At 41.7% G+C, this 27290-nt stretch overlaps 1 protein-coding gene across 2 annotated transcripts; it reads right to left on the bottom strand.

Annotated features, from left to right (window-relative positions):
- Positions 1–12500: 12500 nt before the first annotated feature.
- si:ch73-12o23.1 (lysosomal alpha-glucosidase) lies at positions 12501–25553 on the bottom strand. 2 transcript variants are annotated; one of them, XM_036546856.1, is made up of 20 exons: positions 25432–25553; positions 23777–24430; positions 23445–23590; positions 23133–23298; positions 22617–22713; positions 22090–22209; positions 21879–21997; positions 21435–21566; positions 20916–21026; positions 20051–20164; positions 19870–19954; positions 19250–19367; positions 18374–18507; positions 17928–18079; positions 17651–17799; positions 16268–16409; positions 15802–15900; positions 15224–15388; positions 13555–13701; positions 12501–13450 (listed from the first exon to the last, which is right to left on the bottom strand). In XM_036546856.1, exons 2-20 carry the CDS (start codon positions 24401–24403, stop codon positions 13388–13390), a joined length of 2886 nt encoding a protein of 961 aa, XP_036402749.1. In that variant the 5' UTR covers positions 24404–24430; positions 25432–25553; the 3' UTR covers positions 12501–13387. The 2 variants fall into 2 exon arrangements, with proteins under 2 accessions (XP_036402749.1, XP_036402740.1); XM_036546847.1 differs by having other exon boundaries at positions 23777–24419.
- Between the last annotated feature and the right edge of the window lie 1737 nt (positions 25554–27290).

Here is a 27290-nt window from a genome sequence, read left to right as displayed (position 1 = left end):
TTCGGTGCCCTCTGAGAACAGACGGCCCGCATCCCCCCCTCAAAGAGACCGATCTGTGCGATTAAACAACTACTGATTTGGTTAATGTACGCTGGCCTGCATGCCCACACGTGGGCTTTCTCTCCTCTTTCGACTCTGTCAAGGAGTTTTCAGATGGACATCAGTGATGAAGCGCAAAACAACTCACGATTTCACGGCAAATTGGTTCCCGTGTGCTATTCTCTCACCTCTAATAGATGAGAGACACAATGATGGGAGAGAACACAATACCTGACCGCGGCGGCTGGCTCCAGCTTCGTCAATAGTGACAAATGACCGAAATGCAGCGGCTCGTATGAGGTCACTGTGTCCTATTCCTGTTACATGTCGATCGGTGTAATGGGGTAGAAAGAAGTATAGAAACAGGATGGACACACTTCGGGTACGCCAGCTGAAAATCTGCACAGGCCTTCAGAATGCAACAATAGCAGTGCAGTGTGGGAAAAAGTGACATGTTTTAACAGGTGCTTCTGAGACTGGTGAGCTATGAGCTTCTTTACAGAGCCAGTTACAAATAGCAACCATTTCCCCTTAGACTCTGACCTCTCAGGTCAGCAGAGTTTTGCCTTCGTTTCTGCAGACCTGATGTTGCATCGCAGCAAACAGAGAGGACAGCTGGCTCTACACATAGACCCACACGGGATCACGCTGGGTCAGTCTCTATTGTTACGCATTCCCTTATGAAATGAAGTTCTCACTTAAGGCTACCCAAAAACTTTTTTTTAATGTATGTACTGATGCAAACATACTTTTGTCTCTATGTCTCTGGCAGCAATGCATTGTCGCTGTTAGATATCCTATTGATGCTTGTTTACACAGTTTTACCAGGTGCAATGAACAGCAGAGAGCTGGAACCTAAAGAAGGAGAGAACTGCAGTGGACATGTGTTGAGGCTCCTCGGGGAGGGCAGGACGAAAGTTTTCTCCGCCTGTGCAGTGCACGGAGGAGGGCAGGAAAGTCTGTCGCCTTGCTGAGTGACAGAGAGCAGACGTCACTTCAGATCGCATCCACTCCGGCTGCAGGCCGTTCCATCCCAGCCACTCAAGCTCCTGCAGCCCCAGAGACTGAGCCGCCGAGAGGCACACGGCCAAGTTTACGCCGAATGCTTCATCACAGGGTGCTTCTGAGAACAGATTTTAGCGGGGACTTCTCTGAACAAAGCAAAGGGGGCCAGGCGGAAACTTTTCTGGAGAATGTTTCAGACGACAGATCCTCAAACATGTGGCCCCATCACCAACCTATTCAAAACTCTGCAAAGAAGAGAAAGGCTGCCTGACATAATGGAGTTGATGAGAGCTGGGCAATTGAACCGCTTATTAGCAGGAGAGAAACAACGCTAACAGACAACAGCGTGAAAGCCCCCTGGATTCACACACGCAGACACACTAACAGATGCATCCATAAATGCACATGTACACATATGCAAGCAGTAAAACAAAATCATTCAGAATATCTCATATTCCATTTCTCTCCACAATTCTTTTGGCAATAACCATCATGATTAAGTTGGTCAGAAAGCCTGAAAGCAGATTTCCATTTCTATTTTTTTTTTATTATTACAAGTATAGTCCACCAGCACTGAGCAGCTGCTCTGAATCACTACCAATGAAGAGACAGACTTACTGCAGAGTGTGTCATTGGAGGAAGGCCACCAGGCCATCATGAATAAGCTGTGCACAATAACTGGTGGAACAGAGCTATCGATAATACTCCCTGAAAATCTGCATGGTACACAACGGGGAGGAACAATCAGCGCAGCAGGGCGCGGGAGATCAGGTGGCACGCTACGGTGACAGTGACTTATGGGATGTTTTATTTTGCTTGAATTGAAAGTGCCACTGGATCTGCCATGGCCACCTGCTAATTAGAGTTCAGTGGAGCCCTACTGACAGCAGGACACATTTTAATCAGCTGCATCCTCCTCTTCCATTATGAACCCTACAAGCTAATCTGACTCATGTTATCTGCCGCTGTGCCCAAGACCTCAGTGAATATGTAACTGTATAATTTCCCCTATACATTATGTAGTGTGTGGTACTCCCCAGAATTTGAGTATGTTTATTGTTGTGCTTTTTCAGAAGCAAAAAAGGAGATCAAAATTTTGAAGTTCAAAGTTTTGAGTTCATTTGGAATGTGTCAAATGACCGTGGAAGTTACACTTGAATACAGTTTGTAGAGATTTAACCTCAGATTGAACTGAGTTGGGACTGGATGTTGCTGTGGCTGAGCATCGTTTCCATTCCTGCAGGACATGGGTGAGACAGCGCCCCACGGTGTTCACCAAGGATATAGCAAGGGTTTCAGTAGCTCCAGAATGGAAATAGAAACTCATGCATCATCTCCATTTCCTGTCCTAACCCATTTGTCCAAGGTCTTCTGACAGGTGAACACAGGACTGATAGTTAAACAGTAAAAAGAGTATTTTTGTAATTGACCATTATTTTTGTTCTGTAAAAATAACTGTAGCTCTGCTGAAGCTCTGGTAACTTCGCGCTACAGCGCAAGTGAGAGCTGTAGATGAGAATGGCGAGTCAGAGCCAGCTTCCTGTGGGCCGTGTTGGCACCTGACATACGGCTCTCTGCTGATCTGGAGTCTCTGGTGTCGGCCAGCAGTGTAATTAGACAGTCAATCAGGGCATGGCGCTGGGAGGCGGAGCGCACAAAACATCCATCATACCTGTGCCTGTCAGGGGCATTCCTACTATAAATAACACTAATCAGCAACCATTCCTCTACATCTGTTTGTTCATACCTCGGTTCCCCACTGTGTCCAGCGAGGCTCTGGACCAAGTCACATATGGGAACATGCTGCACCTGTGAACAAAGAGACACAGAGAGAGTCTACACCGATCACACTGAGAACACAGGAAACACAGTGTGTCTACATCCAATCATACTAAAAACAGAAAACACAGTGCATCTGCAGTGTTGACACAAAAACACAGGAAACATAGCGTGCCAGCAGTGATCACATCACAAACACAGTACACACCGTGAGAGAACTCACTAACACAATAGACTTGAGACTGTTTGGTACTGATCACTATGAGAGCACAGCACACAGGAGACACTGCGGAAGTCTGCAGTCATTACAAAGAGAAAAGTTTGAGCCAAGAGTCAGACTCAGATCCCCTGACTCTGCTCATTCTCCGAACCTCTTGTTCTCTCAGTGCAGCAAACACCAACTAATCCTGTATTGTCCTCACAAGAGAAGAAAAGAGAGAGAATGCTTAATGCAGACAGAAGCGTTTATCCCATACAGGGTGAACATAAATGTTTTTGTATGCTGGTTTAATCTGGTCTTATTTTTCACTGGTAACCATTTTAAAATGCGGCTGAGCATTACTTAAAATATTCTAATTATTGAACTAATGTTGCTTGACCTTGGCCAAAGTTTCCCCATCAAACCACGGTTTAAATACCAAAGACAGATTAATGAAGAGAGTGGTGCTTTCTCAAAGAATCGCGCTTCAAGACTATCTCCAACAGCTAAGCCAGAGCAAGGAATTCACAGCACAGTCAAGTAAAGAACTTCTGCCTTAATCCTCTTGCCTTTATTAGGCTACGCTGAGCTATTAACGAGATCACAGTGGCGAAGATAGGAAAATTCTGCTAGTTTTAATTTCACACCAATAGACATAATTGAAGTACTTTCCATGGCCCCAGTGAGTGGCCTATCTACCCTCCAGAAATAACATTTGGACTTCATCTGAGCACTGCCTGCTGTCTACTGATCTAACCCTTATTTATCAGAAGATTTTAAGGCCAAATTTCAAGTTTACTACTTGAGAAAAGTAGGAACTTGTAGCTTCTGCAACACATTTCTTGAGGTTTGTTGTGAGAACAATTTTGCCTTGCCTCAGTTTAAAAAAAAATCTGCTATATTCACAGTTTAAAACAAGTCCACACAGGGCCTCAGGTAGAATTCACATGTTAAGATGAATCACAATAAATGAAGCACAGCCCTAGCAATGTATACCAGAGAAGCCTTTTCAATTAATCACAAAGGTAAGTGTCTCAGAAGCAGTGCTGCAGTTCTGTCTTTCTTTCCTCATTTTTAGTCAGACCTTCCTCAGGCTCCCCAGGTCCCCGTGGCAACCACAAATCTCCATTAATATGTAGATCAGTGGTGTCAAAGGCTGTGCAGTAAGGGCAGACGTGATTGGGTGAGGGAACTGGAGACTTGGTTACGGTTCTTCTTGCTGTTGCGAGGGGAGGCTGTGCCTGTTGAGCCACGACCCAGACAGGAACAGGTCCACCGGCCCCAGGCAGAGAGTCTGGAGTCAATGTTCCCCTTTCCTTCCATTTTTGGGAGCAACAGAATGAAAGACAAAATAAATGTTGTTTCATCATAATGCCAAGATAAAAGATATGAAATGCCCATATGAGATCCAGAACCTGGCATAAGGAAGCATGTGAGATGCATTTGTGAGATTAGAGGAGCTGCTACACCTCTGAGTCCTTGTGGGCTCAATCCTTCATGATGTAGGAGGGGTGAACGTAGACCCTTGCGAGGCCCAGCAGGGATGAAGGTCCCACCTTAGGATCATACAGCACAGCAATATTAAGCTTCACCTCACATCTAACCTCTTCCATCAAGCTGTCCTTTCTCATTGCAATGAGTACACTTTGCAAACACACTGCAGTACAGTCAGAGTAATGTGAGAGTAACTGTCTGAGACAGACTGCCAGAGGTCCATAAGGCTCACACACAGGATGACAGCTCACCTCTGCCCTCTGTGTTTGCTGAGTAGAACACTGGTTGACACACTGATGAGGAGCTGTCCAGTGAAAATAATTACCATCTACACTCCAGCCACATTCTTTGACTAGAACAAACAAGTAGTGAAATGACAAGGTTGCATCTCAAGTGTTTCACTTCAAGAAATAAACACACTACAAATGACCAGAGTGAGGAGGTTCACAGTTCAAACACTGCCAACAGTAATGGACGCTGTGAGTCTGGAGAGGCTGTGGTCGAACAGCTCTGGCCCCACAAGACCAAATAAAACTGTTCATGGTCTTCTACCCACAGATCTTATATTCAGATGCGAGATCTCCTTTCTCCTCTTAATACTACCTAGTCCACACGCAATAGTATTATAGGTAGGAGCAACAAGAGTAGTTGTCAGTCCCACTATCAGTAGGTAACAAAGTCTATTGTTAGTAGTGCTTAGTATGGTAAAGAGCATTTACCTGTGTGTGTGACCAGGGAGAAAAGCTGACTACAAGCAGTAGTGATGCACCGGATGATTGCACAACTGCCATACCACACTTCCATTATTCCATTCCTTTATTCCATCCATGTTTGATGAACATGTATCAAGCAAAAAAAGCCAAGCAACAAACATGTTTGTATTATCCATAGTGTTTAAAATAGATTCTTACTTCAGTTTAACTATGGCCTCAAGTCAATGTAAAGAGTTTGATTTGTTACGATGGCTTTCGAGCCAAAAGAGGTGTGTGAGAATGCGATCTAAAAATATAAAAGATCTAGGTTTGGGTCTGAATCACAAGCTTATCAAGTCAACAGTTTAATGACACTAAGTTCACTTTTTCTTTGGGATGTTAAGAGAAACAATGTTAAGAGTGTAAAACAACCAACAAGGAGAGAACTGCACACTCATGAAAATATTTATTTTAGTGTATGTTTTTTGGACTCCCTGGACAGCGAAGTTGAAAGATTTGTATTTAGAGGAGTACACATTGCAAAACGTCCTTAGGGAAAATGAACTGAAAAAGCATTTTGGAAAGTATTTCAGCTCTGTCCAAAGTCAACCTGACCAGTATTTACATGGATCTGTAAGTAGCAGACAGGCACAGAGTAGTCTGACTTTAGCAGAAACAGCTAAAAATGGGAAGTAATTCAAAATATTCAATAAGCTTATTATGCCACCAAATAGTTTCAGCCCTAATTTGCTGGAATCTAGCATGTTTTCTCTTTTTCAGGAGAAGCAGATAAATTACCATGGCAACAGTGCCCTTTAGGCGTTGGTGGCTCCTGTCTACGTGCCAACCATCATCAACAAGACAGCAATTCTTTCAAGTAAGGGGCCTTCACCTCTCCCAACCCCCTCAACACTGAAAAATAAACATGATCATCAGTTAGCTTATTATGATTAACGGAGAAACAAATGTTGTTTGTTTGTCATGCTACATGACACACTGTACTAGTTCAGACATTCCGACGCATTGCATAGACACTGCAATTTCACCCACTTCTATGAAGTATTTTAGCATCCAAAACAATTCTAACTAAATAGGTCTGGGGCACATCCAGTATGCTCGTGCAAGGAAACATATTATAAGGTAAGCCTGAAACCACATTTTAAAAATGCAAGAACAGCCATTATGGTGTTCTTGTGAAGTTTGGGGCTCTGGTGTGACCACAAATACTTTCTACAGCTCAGTGATTCATGGGTTGAGATTCAGACTGAACACAACAAGCAATCAGAAGGCACTCACTCTGTTATGAAATTTGTTTTCTCTGATTCTTGTTCAGATTTGGTTGTGCTTTTAGAGAAGGAACTGATGCTGCCAAACTCTTTAAGAAAGAAAGATAAACACATGGCAAACAGAGACATGGGGGCGGCAATGAAATCTGCAGAAGTTCAGGGTCAAGGAGCAAAGTCTGGGAAGATTGTGTAACAACAGCTTTTGACTGCCAATATTAGAGTAGTCTAAGCTGTTTAGTCTTGCATGAAATCTCATAGCAATTGCACCATCCTAGCATTTCATTTTAGGGTGTTTAGAGGGAGATCAGAAACACAGCCCATCCCAAAACAACCTGGATTCAGGCACATGAGTTATAGAGCAGAAATCTCAAATCACATGGAGGCACAGTGCAGTTTTTTTAATCGATACCTCCTTTTTTAAGAATATGAGCCCAGGTTCACATTTCTGCAGTTGTATGTGGCAGGCCTCTGCCAGCCTGAAATAGCTCCCTGTTAACTCTCCATCAGGCAGGAAATGGACACTGGATGTTGGAGGGAGCAATTACAGATATGGGCAGTTCCAGGAAATGAGTGCAATGCAAATTTGTAGAAGTGGTGCTGAGCACAGCGCCCCGGCCTCAGCGCTTGGGAGGCCAGCTCCTGCATGATGGCTGTGAGGAAGAGTGGGTACTGACCCTCATTGCATAGATTGCTGTGCAATCAGAGCACAGATAATCTGACACTTCTCCTGGGCATGCGTGCTGCTCTCACCTGCAAACTGCCTGGTGATGGTATTATTATAATTATAGTAGTATTGTAGTAATGAAATGTATTGCAATGTGTTTTGGATTCTGTGCTCTAGTGACTGATGTATGGTAGTATACTTGGCTTCCATCACCTAGTCAGGTTGCATAAGTTAACTTGTGTTAGGGTTTGAATAGTGTTATGCTCACACTCATTGGTCTGGGAGTGTTGTTAGTCTGGTCTGACACTGTTGCTCATTTAACTTGAACGGATACTTTTATGTTCTGTTGTGCTGGAAGTCTCTCTGGATAAGAGTGCCTGCTAATGTAATGTAACGTAACTATCATCAATTTAATAGATTATTAATGGCATTAATAGCATAACAGTGCTAAGAATTTAATAATATTATGTTTGTCCATACCTCTATAATACGTTACCTCTGTAATACGCAAAGCATTTCTTATGGTAAGCATTGCATAATGTGATGCATTTAAGCATAGTACTTGAATTGGTCAGAAGTAAAAAGCAGGCAGAGAAGCCCATGCCCTGATCATTTTGGCTAAATATTAAAGAGTAATCCTGATTAAGTGTGTTATACAGTAATTGGCCCATGTTTGCAGACCTGTTGCTAAGAGACAATCTAAGAGTCCTCTTTGGGAAAAGACAGAATGATAAATGTGGCAGATGTGATATTGCCGCCAAGATTTGTTAATATGTACCCTACAAATTTTTTGAAGTGCAAAAATAAAATAAAAAGCACAAAGCAATGTGCTTTCCAATTAATTGTCATTTGGGTATTCGGTCTCTACAGAGTTGACTTTCTAGGGACTGTTAGCAGAAATCTCAAAACATAATAGAGTAGAATAGAGACTAAAGACTGAAACTGTTAAGATTTAAAATCAGTTTTGACTTCAAATGTCAGAACTCGTGAGAGTAAAATAAAAAATACTGAGATTAAAGCAGAGAACATAAAAAACGTCTTTAACATTTTCACAATTGTATTTTCATCTTTTGGCAAAGTTAATAATGCATGAAATAACATTCCATCAAAATGTGTTGCACTTTAACAATTCATAATAACTAATAAATCAATCAATCATGAATGAACAAATGAATAATTTACTGGAAAGCACTATCAATAGTGACCACAGTAAGTAAATAAATCAATAAATATGACAATCTGTAGCACCTAAAGGATCATCCTTTGGAGGTTGCCATCAAGCAAGATGGGAATCCGAGTCTCGTCTCAGATATTCATCGTCACATACTGTCTCAAAATGAACTTTTGTCCTGATCAGTTCAGCATTATCTGGAAATCCATAGTTACTATTTACAAATCATGGCAAAAAAGGCTTCATGAAAAGGTGTGTAAAACTTGGTGATGTATTATATCTTTTTCGTTCAGATAAATAACTGATTTTGCAGAGAAGCACTCTGAATTACAAATGTACAGCATCTTAATAATTGATGGTATACTGTCACAACATGTACCAAAGTAAAACTCAGATTCCTCCAAGAACACAGAAAGGTGTTGGGCAGTGTGTAGAAAGGGTGCCCCCTAGTGGTTCCCAAATGGGACCTCTACCAGATGAACCATGTTACTGCAGGAGGAAACAGCTACATTACAGGGATTTCCGTGCCCAGATCTAATGTAAACAGACACTGACCGCTGTGCAACACAGAATCATGCCACTAATTAATCTTGAATGGAGTCACAATCAGATTCTTTACAGTATATTTAAGATATATGCTTTTGGACAAAAAAATAACTCTCAAAATCCATAGGCCATCCCAGCCAGTGTTGACATTGTCTGCCAACACAACAAAAGGGTGTGCAAAAGGGATGAACTTTCATTGTAGATGAGTTTTATAAATATTCAGACCAGATGAAAAACAGTCACCTTCACTATTTCTCCATCAGTTCAGGTCATGCAGCGTGAGGTCCTCAAATTTTTACTCACTAATCTCTTTATCTATGGACTCCTAAATTTCCCTGATAACCACCAGGAAGTGGCTGGTCCTAAACTTGTGTATGCTGGGAAATGTAGATCAGATGTGCACTGACAGCCTCAGGGCTCATATGGCAGGTGAAAAGCATTTACATCATGAAAACAGAATGAAGACTTTACATCTGTCTCTGTCAATGAACTAAAAATGAATGTGTTATTTTCATTTCAAATCTGACAAACATTTGCTATAAGTTCATGATGTACAGGATTGATATGGTGATGTTAGCTGAACACTTCAAAATAAATATTTATGCACCACATAAGGTAGACAACAGCTGGCAGATGCCAGATGTCACGTGCCACATGCTTTAGGGAGGAGGCAGTATGAACCGGTTCCACAGGATTTAGTACCTGGGCAGTACCTCTGTACCTCTGGCACTATCCTGGAATGCTTGGTCCTAGTCCCTGCCATGTCCTTTAAAGTGTACAGTAGAAGGAGGCCCTGCACCACTCTACAAAATCACATCACTAAACCTCTTCAATATACACTTCTCAAAAAACACCTCCATGGCCAGCACTACTCAGCTGAGGGGAGAGTGGAACAAAATCTAGCACCGTGCATTGCTTCATTGGCTCAGTGACTGAGGGTGCAGAGCCCTCAACCCTGTCACTGAGCCAGCTCCTGGACCATCATAATAAACTCTTCAAAAATGGAAGCTACTGCATTCAACATGGGAAAACTGGATTTGTATCATGGCCCTCTGACTGGAAAGTGCAGGACACCATCCAGCATGATGGGCACTTCAAGCTGAAACAGTTTCAGTTCACATTTCATATCAGATTTAGGCCACCTGTATAGATGATGCTAAATGGGAAGTCTGGTTTGTGGCAGTGCCAGCGCAGGGGACCCAGGCGTGGTGACAGGATAAGTCTTTAAATCTGCCTGTGGACATGAGTTGCGAGCCTGTCTGATTGGGTGATCAATGCATCAAACAGTTTGTCCACTTACTTTCCCAACAGAGCCTCTCAGGCTGTTTTCCCTTAACTATTTTAGTTTCCCAGTATTACAGCATCGACTTAGGTTTTATGGTTTCCACTGTGTTTAAGTCATTTATTTACTTGTTATCCATGTGCAAGTTCCATGCAAAGGCTGTTTCCATGCAGTCAATCAAAACAAAATTTTTTACCAAAACCATTTCTCTGCATTAGATCCTGTGCGTGTCTGAATCATGTTAATGCAATTACCTCCTGTTGTCAAGGGGATCCAGCAGAGGCGACTTGAGGCCCATTTGATGGAAAAGAACAGAACGTACAGTAGTCTTTGTGGCACAACAGCACTTCAATATAATTGCCCAGCAAAAGCACTTGAACCCACAAACGCCAAGGGCTCACTGGTGGCTGTTACTCTCATCCAGTGATCTAAACAACCTCAGGCTCATTAGAGGCAGAGGGCATGATAGCAGACGCTACTGGCATGCCTCACTGCCTCGCCCTTTTTTTGTCTATATTGCTCCTACTGATGAACCAGATGGATCCAGGCAGTAATCTGGTGGCAGTCAAAGCCCAGGATCTCCTCTACCCACAGACATCCATAAATGCTTGCTTGATCACATCCATGTTGGCCTTCTCATCACCAGACTGTATGAGAGATGAGGGTACTGTCCAACATGAACAGACTCAAACAGCTGCTTTAAAATATCAGACAAACCTCAAAAGATGTAGTAGTATGAGTTCTCTTTTAAAGATGAAATAAAGATGGGTGGTTAATATTTCATCCCAAGCAACATGAGCTGTGATTCCCAGTATCATGGAGCTAGCTTTGCAAGTCTGATTTCATTTGACAACTGTAGTTTTCTGGCTTTAGTAAAAGTTATACACTGTGTCAAATGCCGTAAACACACTTTTTTCCACAAAGCATAAGGACCTGAACACAAATAATGATGTAGCTAATAGTAACAACACAGCATTTTTTGTCTGAATCACAGTTGCACAGCACTATAAATTCTAAGTCAAGTGAATATAACAAAACACCAGTCTACTCTATGGTACACATAGTACACTGGAATCTCAAAGCATGACAACTGCATAGAAAATAATAACAACAATTGCCCAGTTTCTGTATTTTGTGGTAGTTCCCATCCAACATGTTCAGTCTGTGTGCAAGATCTCAAATTTGAAGAGACGGAGGCTTACTGAATACACACCACTGGTGAACTGAAATCAAGTGATTGAATCACAATGACAGACACATATACTTTTGCCACCAACACACTGATAACAGATTGTGTAACTTAGCTAACTTAGCTTTCAATGTAGTTGTGGTGCCCTGATCAACTTTTTAGAAATACATAGTGGTATGAGGATAAAAACACATTTCTTACAAATATTAAAGCAATACATTCAATATTTGCTTGCAATTTGGGCATGCATCCTCTGTACATGCTGAACTTCACTCTGACCGATGGTCAGGATGACTAATGCACCAATAACAGCTTTAGTGATTTAAATAAAGAACAGGCTGGTTGAGCACGGATATGGAATTTGAATTACGTTATATAAATGCTAATTCAGTTATTTCAATGTTTAAAAATGTTAACCACTTTACCAAAACCATCCCATTTAAAATGCTCCCATTTTCCTCCAATTTTAAAACAGACAAATCCACACTACTTGATACTGTGTTTTATTGCAGGTTTACAATCAAACATAACCCTGTATTTTAAAAATACACTTCAAGTAGCTACAGTTGCAAGTACCATTAAAGCATAAAATGAAATTGTTGCCTAAAATTTTCAACTGCACACTTTAGATTTCATGCTCCAGCAAACAAAAACTAAACAAAACAATACTAAATTGTAAATAGTGGCATGAGTGACACGGCCTAATGAATGACTGACATACTCGTGCACCCAGTTTCCTTCCTTACCCGTTAGTCACCCATGATCACAGATATGTTACACCAGGAGCAATTGTCACTATACTGAAAAACAGAAAATGTTAACATTATGACATTTTTAAATTTCATGTTGCCACCTGTGCATCCCTTTGTGTAGCCTTCCCATTATGTGGCTAAAGGATACAAAATATGATTTCTTACAGCAAGTAGTGCCCAGTACAGGATAATATCAGGAGTGAAAATTTTCCACTATTCCTCACTTGTTTGCAGTAAGTTCTCAGAATTACCATTCATACATTAAAGTGCTCATGCTAAAGAAAAATAGCCTTTGCTCTAATTTTAAACCCACCTTTATATTCTGAAGAAGACTTTGCAGCTAAAAACTCCATGTAGAAATAAAAGCAATAAAGAAATTATAAATATAAATTCTGATCCTGAGGTAATGAAAATATAAAATAGCTTTTGGAATATTGAACTTTGCAGGGTATCATCTATAATCACAACAAGAATATATTTGCAAAAAATGCACATATACATCAGGCTATGGCCAAGCCAATCCTGACGGGTCAGTTTCAAAAAGCTCCTCAAAACATAAATGCAATATTAATAGACCAGTGTTTCCTAGAATGTGCCCTCAAAGAGTGTTTTTTTCTTTAGCAAAAAGCTATGCTATAATAAAGCTAATCTAAACCAGGATCCCAGCTGGATGGTTTTAAGGCACAATGTAATTACAATAACTGAAAAAGCTGAGATGGAGACAATAGAGCTTCTGTATTTCCATTCATAATCCTCGGGGTTTTTGTTCAAATCATAGAAATGCATTCACTACAAAAGCCACATGCTTTTCAGAAACAAAGCAATAATGTTCAGAAATAAGTAATCGATTTTACATTCAGATTTTCTCCCACTGCACCATCATAGTAGGCTTCAATAGTGCAATTAGCTCGTAAAATAAGGAATATGATTTTGCAAAAAGTATTTTACTGAAATGACCAAACTTAACACAAGCAAAAATCTACTAATATTTTAAATCTCTATATTTCTGGCAAACGAGCCATTAGTACTTGATTAGTTCGACACACACTAATTGTTCATCTTAGACTGAGTAATAAGACCTACAACACTAAATTCAAGAATACTTGCATTTCTCAAATGCTTCTGGTTGACCAGCACTTTTCACCATACCTGCACCTTCCATGAATCGCCAGGCAATTTTCAAACAGAAGAACATAAACAATGTTTTTAAGTTACAGCAAAAGAAGCAGTAGAGGTATCCAGTGCCAGCAACATAAAAGAGCAGACATCCTCAGACTGTTTTTGGAACACTACGTCCAGCTGATTGTAAAGTTCTGGCTGAGGTTGAGACCAAGATCTGTCACTGTTAACACCTGTAAATGAGAAGAGGAGGGGTTTGAAAAGGAGCATGATGCAACATACATCTGCACTTGCTAGTAGTTCAGCTACTCCCAACAGAGGAAGGCTGGCTTCATACCTGGTTGGTTTTGTAAGTAAATGCAGCATCTTGTGAATTCACAGTCACATTAGAAGGCTCCTTCTTCACTCCAAAAAAGGACACAGTCTCCACGGTGATGTAGCTGGCCTCTATATTATCATGAAGAACTTCTGAAATCATTGTATTCTAGGAAAAATAAATATAGCAGAATTGTGTTTTAAAAGAGAGAACTGCGGTATGTGAAATCCACTGTGCCACTGTGCCCCCTCAACAATAAATTCAATCATTTGATGTACTCTGTGGCCCCTGAAACATCCCCTTTACTCAAAAGGAATTAGGTTTGCAAGAAGCTTGTCATGATTGTGGAGCGTGAAGTCAGACCTGGAGTGACCCAGCACTGGAATTGTCAGACTAAAAACAAAATCCAAAAGCTCCCATTTCAAGCCACACATGGAGAAATGATGTGTGCTCATTAGGAAGCTTTGCCAGGAAAACATACACAAATATATGTCCTTGGTTACAGTTTGAGTTATGTAAGCAAAATAACTATGAAACACTGTATCTAATGCAGCATTTATGTATTATTCAAGCTCCTCCTGTTAACAGCTCCACTTCAGTCATAAATCCACTTGTAACTGACAAATCAGAGTACATTCTTATTGAAGTTAAACAAGTCAGACACTGTATTTGAGCACCATAAATTCCACACCAATACTGCCCTGGATGTTCTCAAATGTTTTGTGAAAGATAGAGGCATTCATGTGGCAAAATGTAATACTAACCACTAAAAATTAAATGCAGTCATATTTTAGTTCTACTTGAATCTAACTGCCTGATCATTTTTTTAAATGTTTAAAAGTGCTCTTGATGGAAAGCAGTCTGGGTTAGTCATGGAAATTCAGATACTTGCAAGTTTGGAAATTCTGTGGATTCCATAGTATTCCAGAATAGACTGCAACCAATTAAAACCTCACCATCTACGCCTGTGCCAATCCAAACTTTTTACATAAAATGTTTTTCTTATTAAACATATTTTTGATGAGGTCAGTGCAGTGCTTAGTCACCGCTCAAGACATAAATCCTATGCGGCATGGGAAGTCTTCTAGTCTGGGGAAACAATTTCTGAATACTATCTTTATCCAAAAAACACTCACAGACCATAATGGCACGATGCATTTGCACAAACTAGTCCAAATCATCTCAACACAATCACGTTCACATACAATTCCACAGAGATCAAACCTGTAATTCTGTCACCTTTTTGGTCAATTTCTGTTCTAAAGACTAAAGGCCATATATTTGAAAAATAACTCATGTTGTCTAATGGTTTGTTTGTTTTAAAGCCAAACTATGTTATTTGCCTGTGTGTCCCCTGATACTGTGTAGTAAATCAATCATTAACATTTTGGATGCTAAACTGTTTTAAAAAATGAGAGGGAATAGATTTTTTTCTTTTTTTTACCACCTACGATCTGTCTTCTCACTTAGGGTTTTGTATTCTTGTTCGTTCCTTCAATCTAGTTCTGGAAGCCTTCTTCAAGCAACATGAAAGTCCAAAAAATTGCATATATACATAAAAAACGAAAAGATTTATCTGGCTGAAACCTCACAGCCAAGCATTATTTCAGCAAATAAAACAAGGTAAAAGGACTGATGGTGCTGAGTCCTCAACTATCCCCACATTTCCAACTCCTCTGATTGATCATACCTTTGCAACGCGGAACACTATGTAGGCATACTGGTTTGTTTCGTAGGTGTCCAGGCTTTCCCCGTCGTCCCAGAAGAGGTCCCCCTCAGCTGTCCCTTCGTCTGTCAGGGTGGAGATGAGGTGCAGGGGCTGTCCGCTGCTCACCCACAGCGTGGTGTTGGGTCTCTGCAGCACAAAAACAAAGTTGCAGGCTCTGTGGAAATGTATCCTTTTTCCTGATTCTTAGTCTGAACAGATCAGCATTAACTAGTATATCCAGCCTTTGTTAGGGTGAGGATCAAACACGCCTGAAAACACACACCCACACAACAAGCCCTCACTTTTACAGTCTACTATGTAGAGGCAGGAGTGTAGCATAATGGTAAGGAGCAGGTCTTGTAAACAAAAGGTTGCTGGTTCAATTCCCCACTTGGGTACCCTTGTGCCAGGTACTACCTGGAATTGCCTCAGTAACTATCCAGCAGTATAAAATTGTAACCTATGTACGTTTCTCTGTATAAGAGCATCTGCTAAATACCAATAATGTAATGTAAAGAAATATCGTGGCTCCCCCTGGTGGTGGGCGCCACCATGCTTACCTGAGTGGGAATGACCGCTCCCTCACGGAGGTGGACGTTGATCTTATCCAGTGGGGCCTGCAGCCGAATCTCTTCCCCACTGCTCCTGATGGAGTCACCCTGCAGTGTTTTAATCCACACACACACACACACACACACACACTGAGGCTCCACAGTGCTCCAACTTTCCCCATCAATCAACAACTTTTCCTTAACTCAGCCTGTTAAAATGTAATCCACTTCAAAGAGCTCCACTCTGTTGTTGCTTTCTACTTTTCTGGAATACTGCAGAGCAAATTAACACCAGTCACTTTCATTTTATGTCTGGGGTGACAAACCCTTTTACAACGTACCATCTCTTCCTGTTTTAGGAGTTTTCAGGATACAGTTTCTATTTTTGAACAATAGGTGGTGCCATTTTCCCTTTTGAAAAACTGCAAATTCAAAAACTGGCACTTACTATAGGTTACACTATGCTGTTGCTTACCGTGTAGATGTCATACCACAGCCCTTTGGGAAAATATCCAACAACATAGTCCACACCAGGCTCTAATACAGGAGTCACAAGCAAGCTCTTTCCCCACAGGAACTGCTTGTCTATTGCATACGTCTTTACATCTTCTGGAAACCTGTATCACGTAAAAAAGGTCTGGTGAGAAAGGTCTGCTGAGAAAGGTCTGCTCTGTTTTTCTAAATTATGGCAAAGTATGAAGCTGTCCATTCTCCTTTACTTCAAGGTCTTCCCTTAATAACTGAGCTGACTTCACCTAGCAGTTCAAGTTCTACTCAGCTCAGTTCTACCCAACCCTTGATGTAATGCTTGGCTTGGGGCAGAAAGGAGCAAATGGCCTCAAGGCTGGTAATGAGCTCCAAGGGGAATGTAGATTCTGCTAATGCTGAAATGAAGATAATACAGCTGGTATTGACAATCCAACCAGCTTTGGGTCAGGGTCCAGGAATGTATTCCACACATGAAACAAAGGACTGCCAACTAGTTTTACGGTGCTGCCCTTTAGGTAGGATGTATCACATTGCCTTGTAAGATCAAAGACTGTAAAGAGTATGACTCTTGTATTGCAGTCAAATTTTATTGCATCAGTGTGTCAATGAAAAACATACTGTGCATGTAACACATGAAGTCACCTCCATTCAAAAAGGTGAGAGTAACTACATGTTACACATGTCTCTAACCTTGGCATGGTTTCTAAACAACTACAATTAAGAGGAAAACCTTACATGGAATGACTGATGCTGTGCAGATGTTCACAGGGTGACTGTAAACGGTAATTACACGTTCAGATTCAGGAGCATTCTGTCCCAATGACTCAGCAATGGTACAGCTCCAGAACTGTCCGGCACAAACCACGGAACACCTGTGCCAGTGATGTAAATCACAACGGTTCTGCTAATGTCAATAAAGGTGTAATAATCAACTCCAGCCCTATTTTAACTCCACTGATAAAAGAACAATATAAGCGTTAATCTTCCTGCTGTTGAACGTATGTTATCCTAAATACTATAAACTCCTACATCCTCTGTATCAACAACAATACAATGAAATCCCTTACATCTAGGGAGACAGCATCCTTACAGGAAATGTTGGAATTATTTGGCAACAGAATAAAAGTTTCAGCAACACCTGGGATTGAACCCTGTCATACTGCATACAGACCTGATAAGGAAGCAGGCTGAAATTATGAGCACGTTCTAAATTACACTGGGTACTTCTTATCTTAAACAATCATTACGCATACCAACCGCTATCTTGTTAGCTGTAAATCCTTGAGATCATGGGGAGTGTTTTCACACTGGCGATAGCCTAACTGTGTGGTGAGATTCAGTAAAAGCAAAGGGCAGTGGCAGCTCTTACTCAAAGAGCAGGGGTCGGGCGACGGTGTGGCCCTCCAGGTGGGCGTGGTGAAAGAGGGTGTAGAGGAGTGGGAAGAGCGAGTATCGCAGCAGCAGCACCTCCTTCATGGCTGTGCGGGCCATGGGGCTGAAGGCCGTGGGGTCCTGGGCCTGTGTGGAGGGACACACTGTTATTTAACATTCTCAGGTTTCCTGGGTTTGGATGAGAGCCAAGAGCCAGCATGGCCAATGAAATGTCTGGATTCCTGGGGGGGGGATTGGTACTTGTGGGAAGGTACCTTCTCGTCAATGGAGTTGTGGTTGCGGGTAAAGGGGTAGAAGGCGCCCAGCTGTGTCCAGCGCACACACAGCTCCTCCTCAGTGGTGCCACCGAAACCACAGATGTCTGCACCAACCAGAGGGATACCCAGGATGTTGAATGTCAGCATGCCTGGGCAGGGTGAGACAAAGACAGATACTCAGATATACAAACCTCACTCGCACAGCCACACACAGTCAAGAACCCACAAATGCACGGATGGAAGAACACCCACATGCACACACAAATGCACATACACAAGCACACACACAAGTGCACATAAACCCATGCATCACAGATCACACACACACACTCAAAACACAAATATACAAACTCAAATGCAAACACATTTGCACACTCAGCCCATGAAGGACAGACTTTTGAATGATTCCAGCCCACGTGTGCACTGTTGCTGTTGGGTCTCACCAGGGATGGAGGTGTACAGGTCTTTCCACTGGCTCCGGTTATCTCCCAGCCAGTGTCCTGAATAACGGCCCTGACTGGGGAAGCTTGAGCGTGATATGACAAAGGGGCGCTTTCCCAAAATCCTCTTCAAGGCACTGACAAGAGAACAAGACTTTTACATTTACAATAACATGACAATGCAGACTGTACAAAAACAGTGAACTCTGAACTGGAGTGTGTGCTGGCCGTTCTATCAAGTGCTGCAAATTATTTTATTGCATGTCTTTAACAACCAGTTATACAAGAAATGAATATACAGATGTGTGACTTCAAACTGTTCAGGGTTAAATTGTTAAATCAGCAATATATTGTCTGGGTAAACAATAGATATATCCTAGTCCCATAGGGATTGCGTAAGTATCTTGAATTTTGTTGCAGGTGGAATAACACAAATGGTAGAGGATATGGCAGAAATTGTTCTTGTAATTTTTTTCCAAGACCATTCATGCACCACTGAAGACCTTATCCATACTGTCTGTGTACAAATTACACCCATGGCCTTGCCCTGGGCATGTTTCATTTTGGCAAGTCTGATAATGTGTAAAGGACATCAAAGCCCAAAAACAGAAACTGAAACGCTTTGGAAGTTCATCAACAACCCCAACCATCACGGTGTGGGCAAAGCAACTTTCATCCTTTTGATTAAGTGATTGTTTTATCCCTAATAAACAAGTTCTGTAAATGGAATTTAAAATAAATAAACCTGTAAGAAAAGACCAATGGGACATCCTGTATGAACAGACATTTCTAAAACGTGCATCAAATCTCTTCTGAAAGTTTTCATTTTGAGGGAATTATGTTTATGAGACTAATAATATTTTTAGCTCAGATACTGACCAGGAAGATGCCTTGGCCTCCATCAGACCATACATACTGTGCAGATTATAGTGCACAGATGTTTTATGGAGTGCAGAAGCACAGAGCGTCTTTGATCTCAGTGTGCCATCGAGAATCCCTGAGGGCCAAAAGAGAGAAGAATCATTCATCATGGATGCATTCATGATCGAAACCTGAATAACTACATATGAGAGAACAAGGGTTTCCTTAGTGCTCCTTAGTGCTCAAACCAGAACCAAACTGTCCCGTCCAAGTACTAATTCCAAATTCCATTTTTAAATTGGCCTACAATCAGCAGTCATTCTGACACTGAATGTGTGTGAGAAATGTGTGGCTAACTGAAAATACCAATAAAATCATGGGTTTGGCCTGTAACTTGTGAACAAGCACAATATGTTAAATGTTGACCTAAACGTGAACACTTGTTGACATTATCTCAAAACAGAAACTTCCACTGGGAAATCCACAAGACTGACTCCATTAAAAACAGTGCAAATGGCAGGTCACACTCCAGAACCCAATTCACAAAAATCTTTAAATGTCTGGATGGCATGTCTCTGTGACTGGTTGGGTCATGTCTCCTTTGGTGTTCTCAGTCAGGTCAGACAGGGCCGTCTCACCAGGTGTATAAGGAGGGTTCTCTAGGTCATTGGAGGGGCAGCCATTCAGTGATCCATCCAGGAAATTTGACGGTTCATTCATGTCCTGTAGAGGGGGACACACAGAGGACAAATTGGCTCAGCTGGGTGGCTGTCAGAAGGAACCTAAATGGGGAGTGAGGCTATATCAAGGGAGACTTACAATCCACAGCCCATCAAAGGGTACTTTGGCGTGGAACTTCTGGAGGTTTTCAAACCACCACTCATGTGTCTCGTGGTCAGAAAAATCAGGGAAGGCTGTCAAACCAGGCCACACCTGAAAGTAGAGAGTAAATTAATATAACTGATTATGAGACTACAAGTATGGCACATGAGAGTATGAGAGTATGAGTATGAGTATGAGTACGAGAGTATGACACATGCATAGGCCTACATCAGCTGGCTTGACTAAAATCTGCAATGTTTTGGTCATTTCTACCAGTATATTTTATTATTAAGACGTGCTTCCAAGGAGGAAGCACTGCCACTAAACATGTTACGTTCTGATTTACGGTTGCAAAATAAGTTCCCTAAACAGGGCCAGTTTAAGGAAGTTGATTGGCTATGTAAATGTCATTCTAAAATCACAAGACCAGCCTCACTATGAGTCACTATGAGTTTTACTTTCATTCTGAATAGTTGAATATTCTGTCTCCAACACATTTATATTACATTTTTGTCATTTAGCAGATACTCTTGTCCAGAGTGAACTGCAGAGGTTACAGTTTTTACCCAGTTATACAGCTGGATATTTAATGAGACAATTCTGGCTTAAGTACCTTGTGCAAGGGTACAACAGACATGCCCCCATGGGGAACCAAAGCAGCAACCTTTTAGTTTTGCTTCTTACCACTGTACCATCCTGCTGCCCCTTACTGCCCCATACTTAATACTGCCTCCAATAATAACCATGCATACATTTTATTAGTTTCTAAAATTGGATAAAAATGACTAAAACTTGGAGTATACTTAGTTGACATGTGACATAGAATCATATTTCAGTTTTAACATTTTTATTTGGACCATACCTTTCCAATCAGAGTTTGTCCACTTGAATCACTGATGAAGATGCCTCGCTTTAACCCTTCATCATAGGGCCAGTATGTGCCAGATTCCTGAGTGCTACTGATTCCTGGATCCTGCAATAAACAGAGGGATAAGGGCGGTAAGAAGATTACCATAACATTGTTGCCTATAAATTCAAATGGCATTCAAGGTCTTGCAGACATTTTTCTTGCAAAGCAATTGAATTTTCAAAGTTTTTAAAGAGGTTTAGACTAAATGGCTTTTGCTCAAATAGTCCTGGACTCTGTCAGGGAAGACGGAAGAGACATCCAGGAAACTAGACGCCGACCAACCGCTGACAAGGCAAAAAAAGCATAATTTAAAGAAGCAAGATTTCCTTAGGAAGAGGTGGACAAATGCTAGGGAAGTATTATCAGAAATGATAAAGAAATATCCTGCAGACATCTGAGAAAACAAAGTGTAGAACATCCATCGGCATGAAATGGATGTGCGTTATCTGCTGAGTAAATAGAGAGGCATACCAGGATCATGACATAGCGCTGCCCGTGACTGTGCAGGTCTTTCACCATGTCTGGGAGCGTGGCAAACTGCTGAGGGTCAAACGTGAAATCCAGAGAGCGATCCATGTAGTCAATGTCATTCCACTGTACATCCTGAAAGACAACGCAAGCTTTGGGAAAACTGATACTGATTGATCAACTTCAGTCCCGATAGCAAGCCTAGAACAGCAGCCAAAAAGGCCTCAAGAGTTGCTGGTTGCCAAATCCCATTAAGAGTGACTGCAAAGGAGGTTTACAGAAAAAGAGGGATGCATCCTAAAAAGTTACAGACTAGATTACAATAGTTTTTTGTTTCCACAATATTTTTCATGGAAAAAAAAACAGTAAACAAGGCATAAAATTCCCACTTCAAGCCTGCTGATGTCAAGGACTAATCAACATTGTGTTTGAAGAGATGTGCTCTACCTGGGGTATCCCATAGTTTCTCATGGCCTTCACAACATCCCAGGTGCCATTGCTCGACTTATATCCCCAGCGGCACAAGTGGTAGCCCAGAGCCCAATAGACTGGCATCGCAGGGAAGCCTGTCAAAGTAACAGGGTAAGATAACAGCTTTAATATTCAGGTCTGGCAGTTAAATAGGGGTCTTTGGTTCTTATATGTCTCTCCATCTCACCTACAACCTCCAGGTACTGCTGCACCACAGAGCTGGGGTCTGGACCCAAGAAAACATAGATGTCCAAGATTCCACCAATGGTGCGCCAGGTGAGGGCTGGTCCTGGCTGGAGCACAACATCTAGAAGACATATTTCAGCACCTTCTGATAAATTTGCTTACAAGAAAGACACATCCTATTTAATTGTGCATTTCTCCACTCTGGAACAAGCCAAGTAATTTATACAATCTCATGCTCCACTGCAGATTCAGGTTCATGTTTGTCAGTGAGGATGAAACCAACAATTATACTTCTAAATTGTGCAATGTGCAAAAACAGTCGGTTTAAACTCAAGTGTGATGGTGTGCTTTGAAATAAGATGGAGCCACAGTCCTACAAGAGCCACCCATGACTCTCAAATAATACTGATTACTCATCAACTCATAAACGTCTCTGCTTTCAAGTTTTACTGTACTGAACAGGAACGATTCCAGTGACCCAATAGGTCCCACATGTCCCCTCAGAGGCATGCAAGCGTGATGACTCACCCATAGCATTGCTGTTTAACAGAAAAACCCCATGAGCAGACCCGCCTGGCTCCAGGCCCAGGTAGAATGGATGAACTCCATACAAGTTAGTCAGTTCCTTTAGGAGGAAATTAGCAAGAAGACAAAAATTTACCCTCGTGTTATCCATCGCAAAATTCTCCATAGGAAGATTGGAAATGAATTATTAAAGCAAATACACTATATTTAACCTATAAACCCCTTTAAGGAAGACATCAATTAGCAGTGCACTTCTTACTTCCAGTGTCCAGCTTATATAGTGCAAGGACCACTATAATGCACCCCTTCCATAACTGATAAGATCTCTATCAGCATTTTATGTAAACAGTTCTAAAAGGAAAACGAGCAAATAGAATTAAGAGCCAGCCCTGGAGACCCAAGGATAAGGATATCCTGACCAGCGGGCAAGATTCCTGAGGTGGAAAAACACAATGTTAATTTAATGTTCCATAAAGTGCTTCCTTTGACAGAATCCAGGAGAACCCAATGAATGTTTACCATGGGAGGAACATCTCGAGCCCACATGGTCAGGGTGTTCCACTCAACATCATGGAGGAAGGAAGATCGATGTTCCCCCAGCCCATACACATACTGTGTTGGCAGGGAGGTGGACACCTGCAGAAACTGGTCTGCGAAGAACAGTGGAGCCACAGTTGTGTTGATTCTATGCAAAATAGAAGAGAATTACAGTTCAGTTTCCTTTTTCATGAACAAAGCTCCCAATGACTAAAAGAATAATGAAGAAAGCACTTAATGCTGAATGTGCAGCTGAGTTCTGAGAGGATCATGAAGTGGAAAAGTAATCCATACAATAGAGTGCCAGTTGAAGCCCTTTTCACTATCAAGCCAAAGGGGTTCTTTGAGAATTCCACTATGTAGAGAGGGTTGGAAGCTTTCTCTGTGGCATTAGGAACAGTTACGGGGACTTCAAAACGAGGGGTAGAAGGATCTGTAATCTTGGACAGAGAAGAAACAAATTAGAAAATGCAGCATAAGAGAAGTGCAATAAATATTATAAATATATATAATATAATAATTTCAGATACTGTTTGCAATTATTAATTGCTAACAGTATCTGAAATAGTCATTACAAACAGGTTGCCTTGTAATGGAGCACAGATCTGTTCAAGTCAGGCCCTTACCTTCACATGAAGCCTGGAGTCCGTTTCAAAGTTGGCATCTAGCTGGAGCGTCTCAATGTCTTTGGGGTAGTACGTCTTCTCCTTCTTGGTTAGTTGCCCGGTGTACCCAAGGTCAGTATCATTTATAGCGTCAAGTGTGTATGTGGGGAAGCCCAGAGGGTAAAAGCACCAGGGCACGCCGTTCTTGGCGGGAAGCGTCTCCATGGAAGCCGGGATGAAGCAGCAGTTCCTCGCCTCGCAGAGCTCCCGCGTCACCACCACCCCTCTCTCCGGGTAGCAGTCGAAGCGCCAGGCCTCAGGGATGGCGCTGCAGGACTCTGGAGAAGGGACTGTGCCCCCCTGCCCTCGCCCGCTGGTCGAGGCCGTGCCAGGAGGTGGAGGCCTGTGCGGAAACTGGCTGCTGGGACTCTGCAACCAAAAAATGGTGCCAATCAGCCAGACACCGCAGACCACCAGAAGGAAGGTGCCCAGGGCTATGAAACTGGTGGTGGTGGAGCACACAGCCTTATTTTCAAGCAGCAAAGTCTCCGGGGGCTTGTCCTCTGCTGACTCTTCCACTGGCTCCTCTGCAGATGCGGTGCCAGAGAAGTACACATCCTCAGGTGTCAAGAGCTTGTAAGACACCATCTTGTTGAGCAGAATCCTGGCAACAGACTGACATGATTATCATCTCAGCCAGATATGTTACAAGTCTAATGCAGCACACACAAGCTGGCAGAAGCGGTCATGAACATTTATTTGTATTACTGTATTCAACTTAGAAAGATGATCATGCTTCAGCAGTTGTAATGAGCAATGGCATAGTTGTGACAGGGTCAAAAAAGAGGACTGTTGCCCAAAATCATATGTTTGCAAACAAGAAGTCTGAAAACCTGAAACTGAACTATACTACATGTACAACGCACTAAATGTTCACATGCAGTGTTGAATTGTGATTTAAAGAAAGGCTAACACAGTTTTACAAGAATATGCTCCGAGTCAAGCACAAGTCACAAGACATATAAACCACGAGAAATGGTCACCTAATTCTACTTCTCGCTGTGTTATGTATGTCCGCTCCTGTATCGCTCCACAGAAATGGCTTCTTCATTCAACACCAACTTCAACACTACTACGGTTTCCTCACCTTGGACCTGTCTTGAAACTGTGTATATACCTGATACTGACGCACAGTAAATTGGTAGGCAAATGGTTATTTAGAGCCGTGTTTCCCAACCCTGCTCCTGGAGGCACACTGTCCTGCATATCTTCTATGTATCCTTCCTGCTTGACTAAATCAGGTGTGTTCAGCTAATCAAAAGTGCCACTGATGAGTTCAGTCAGGTAGGTAGAGCAGGGATAGATAGAAGATATGCAGGACGGTGTGCCTTCAGGAGCAGGGTTGGGAAACGCTGATTTAGAGTACTTAGCTTTAGTGTAGAGCATTACAATTTTGACTTTTTTGTTTACACGAAATCTAATGATAATCGCTGCGCTTGCATCTGAGTAACAATTCTTTACTGGATTTGCACCTACAGACTAATTGTGCTGTGTAACAGCAACAAACAACAACGATTGTATTATCAACTGACTACAGTGTAAGATAATATTGCTACACAACCTACAGCAACAGACATACAGAACTAGCAACCCAGCTATTCATTTATGACACTTACCACGGGACCGAATGCGGCTATTAACTATTTTCATTTGACGCAATTCATTTTTATATTATGACATGTCACACGTTCGCTAATTTTTACAACATGAACGGAGCAGGCTGTTCTTGACTGCAACCTTTGCGACACTGACAGACTGCCAAACGGCGGCGCTCGTGACGATTTCTCAACGATACCTCAGCGCAGTTGACAACGATTGGCTAAGACAGATCACGTGTACATTATTCACCAATCTAAGTAGAGTTTGGGGACTCAACAACGGTTTCTGAAGACTAGTTTATCCGGGTCATATGGTTCCAGCAGTTTACGCTGTGATGACACTAAGCGGACATCTCTGACGGTATCACGTGAACTCGTTCCGCTCAATTGAGACGCTTCCCCGGTCTGTCGGCATGCATTGAGTTAGACAGATTTCTTAATATATAAATAGCACATATAATTTTTTAAACATGGCTATAATCTTTTCACGTGAGGCAGCGCTGTAATCAACGCATGATGCTAACGAGTAGCTAACGTGTCTTTATCTCACGTTACGCAAATACAATTTAAATGGTGAGCAAATGTAACTAAAACAAATGGCAATGCCCTTTTCGCTCATGTGAACAGTTTTGACAGCACTCGTTCATTCTTCTCACGTTTAGTACACTTGTTATTCATTCTCTGTGAATGGGCACACACACGTCACCACTCTTGGTCCCTTCCCATGCCATGTTTACATTTACAGTCACATTTATTCATCTGGTAGACGCTTTTATTCAAAACGACTCACAGGTGAGACAGAGTACACCACAAGCAAATAGCCATATAAGGAGTCAACAATATTAGAAGCGCTGCATAACCAAGTTTCAATAGTTGGCCAAGCAAGGTGCAAGCTAGCTAGTAGAGACAGTGATGTACTAGTGATGTGAGTGAAAAATACTGGGTTTGCAAGACTCTGGTATACAAATACATACTGGCGTGTGCGTGTATGTGTGTATGTCAGTGTTGTTTGGAACCTACCTGTTTGGTTGAGTTTGATTTAACAGTGCACGTGCTCTTGAAGCGTTCGATTAGATTTATTATTAATCCCGTAGAGTAAATATTTCACAATGAGATTTTCATATTCAGTACCTGAATTGAATTGGATTATACCAGGGGTTCTAAAGTGAAGACAGAGGGAAACAGACATAAGAACTTAAACTGGCAGAAAAAGTCATAACATAATCATGCTCTACCTATATGTATTATGGAAAAGGTTTCTGTATTTGCACAGAAAATGCGTTCTTAGACTATAAACTCCTTTTCAATTGATCATAAACTTGAATTTAGGTACATTGTAAATATATATGCACTTAACCTTAATTGTGATACAAAACAACTCCGCAATGTACGAAAGTACACATTACCAGAACAGAATACTGCTGAACCACTTACTGTCTAACCAGAGGGTGGCGCATTGAAATACATGGAATGTTGAAAGGCTGACAGCAGAAGGACCATACTAGTGACAGACCAGAAGCGCGATTTAGTGGTATCTAGAGGTTCACACGGATCATGACCCTAATGAAATAGATGAATAATGACACTAGCCATAAATATTGTGATGTCATGGTATATCGGGTTTTCTCTTGAATAAGAGTGTGGAGGGAAATAGGACTGCCAAGCAATATAATTGTTGCTGTCAACTTATAGTCTTCGGACTATGTTTTGAAGTTAATTGAAAGTTAATCATGAATACAAAATTATTTATGAATCATTTATGCATTTATTTATGAATTATCTTACATCGTTTCATGACCTGAATGCGTCTGGAAACTGCACTGACCCAAAGCATGTCAAACTATGGATGTCACTAAGAGCTCTCTACAGAAATCAGT

Source organism: Megalops cyprinoides, chromosome 1 (assembly GCF_013368585.1).
Source record: "Megalops cyprinoides isolate fMegCyp1 chromosome 1, fMegCyp1.pri, whole genome shotgun sequence".
Classification (NCBI taxonomy): Eukaryota; Metazoa; Chordata; class Actinopteri; order Elopiformes; family Megalopidae; genus Megalops; species Megalops cyprinoides.
This window is presented reverse-complemented; position numbering and strand designations above follow the sequence as displayed.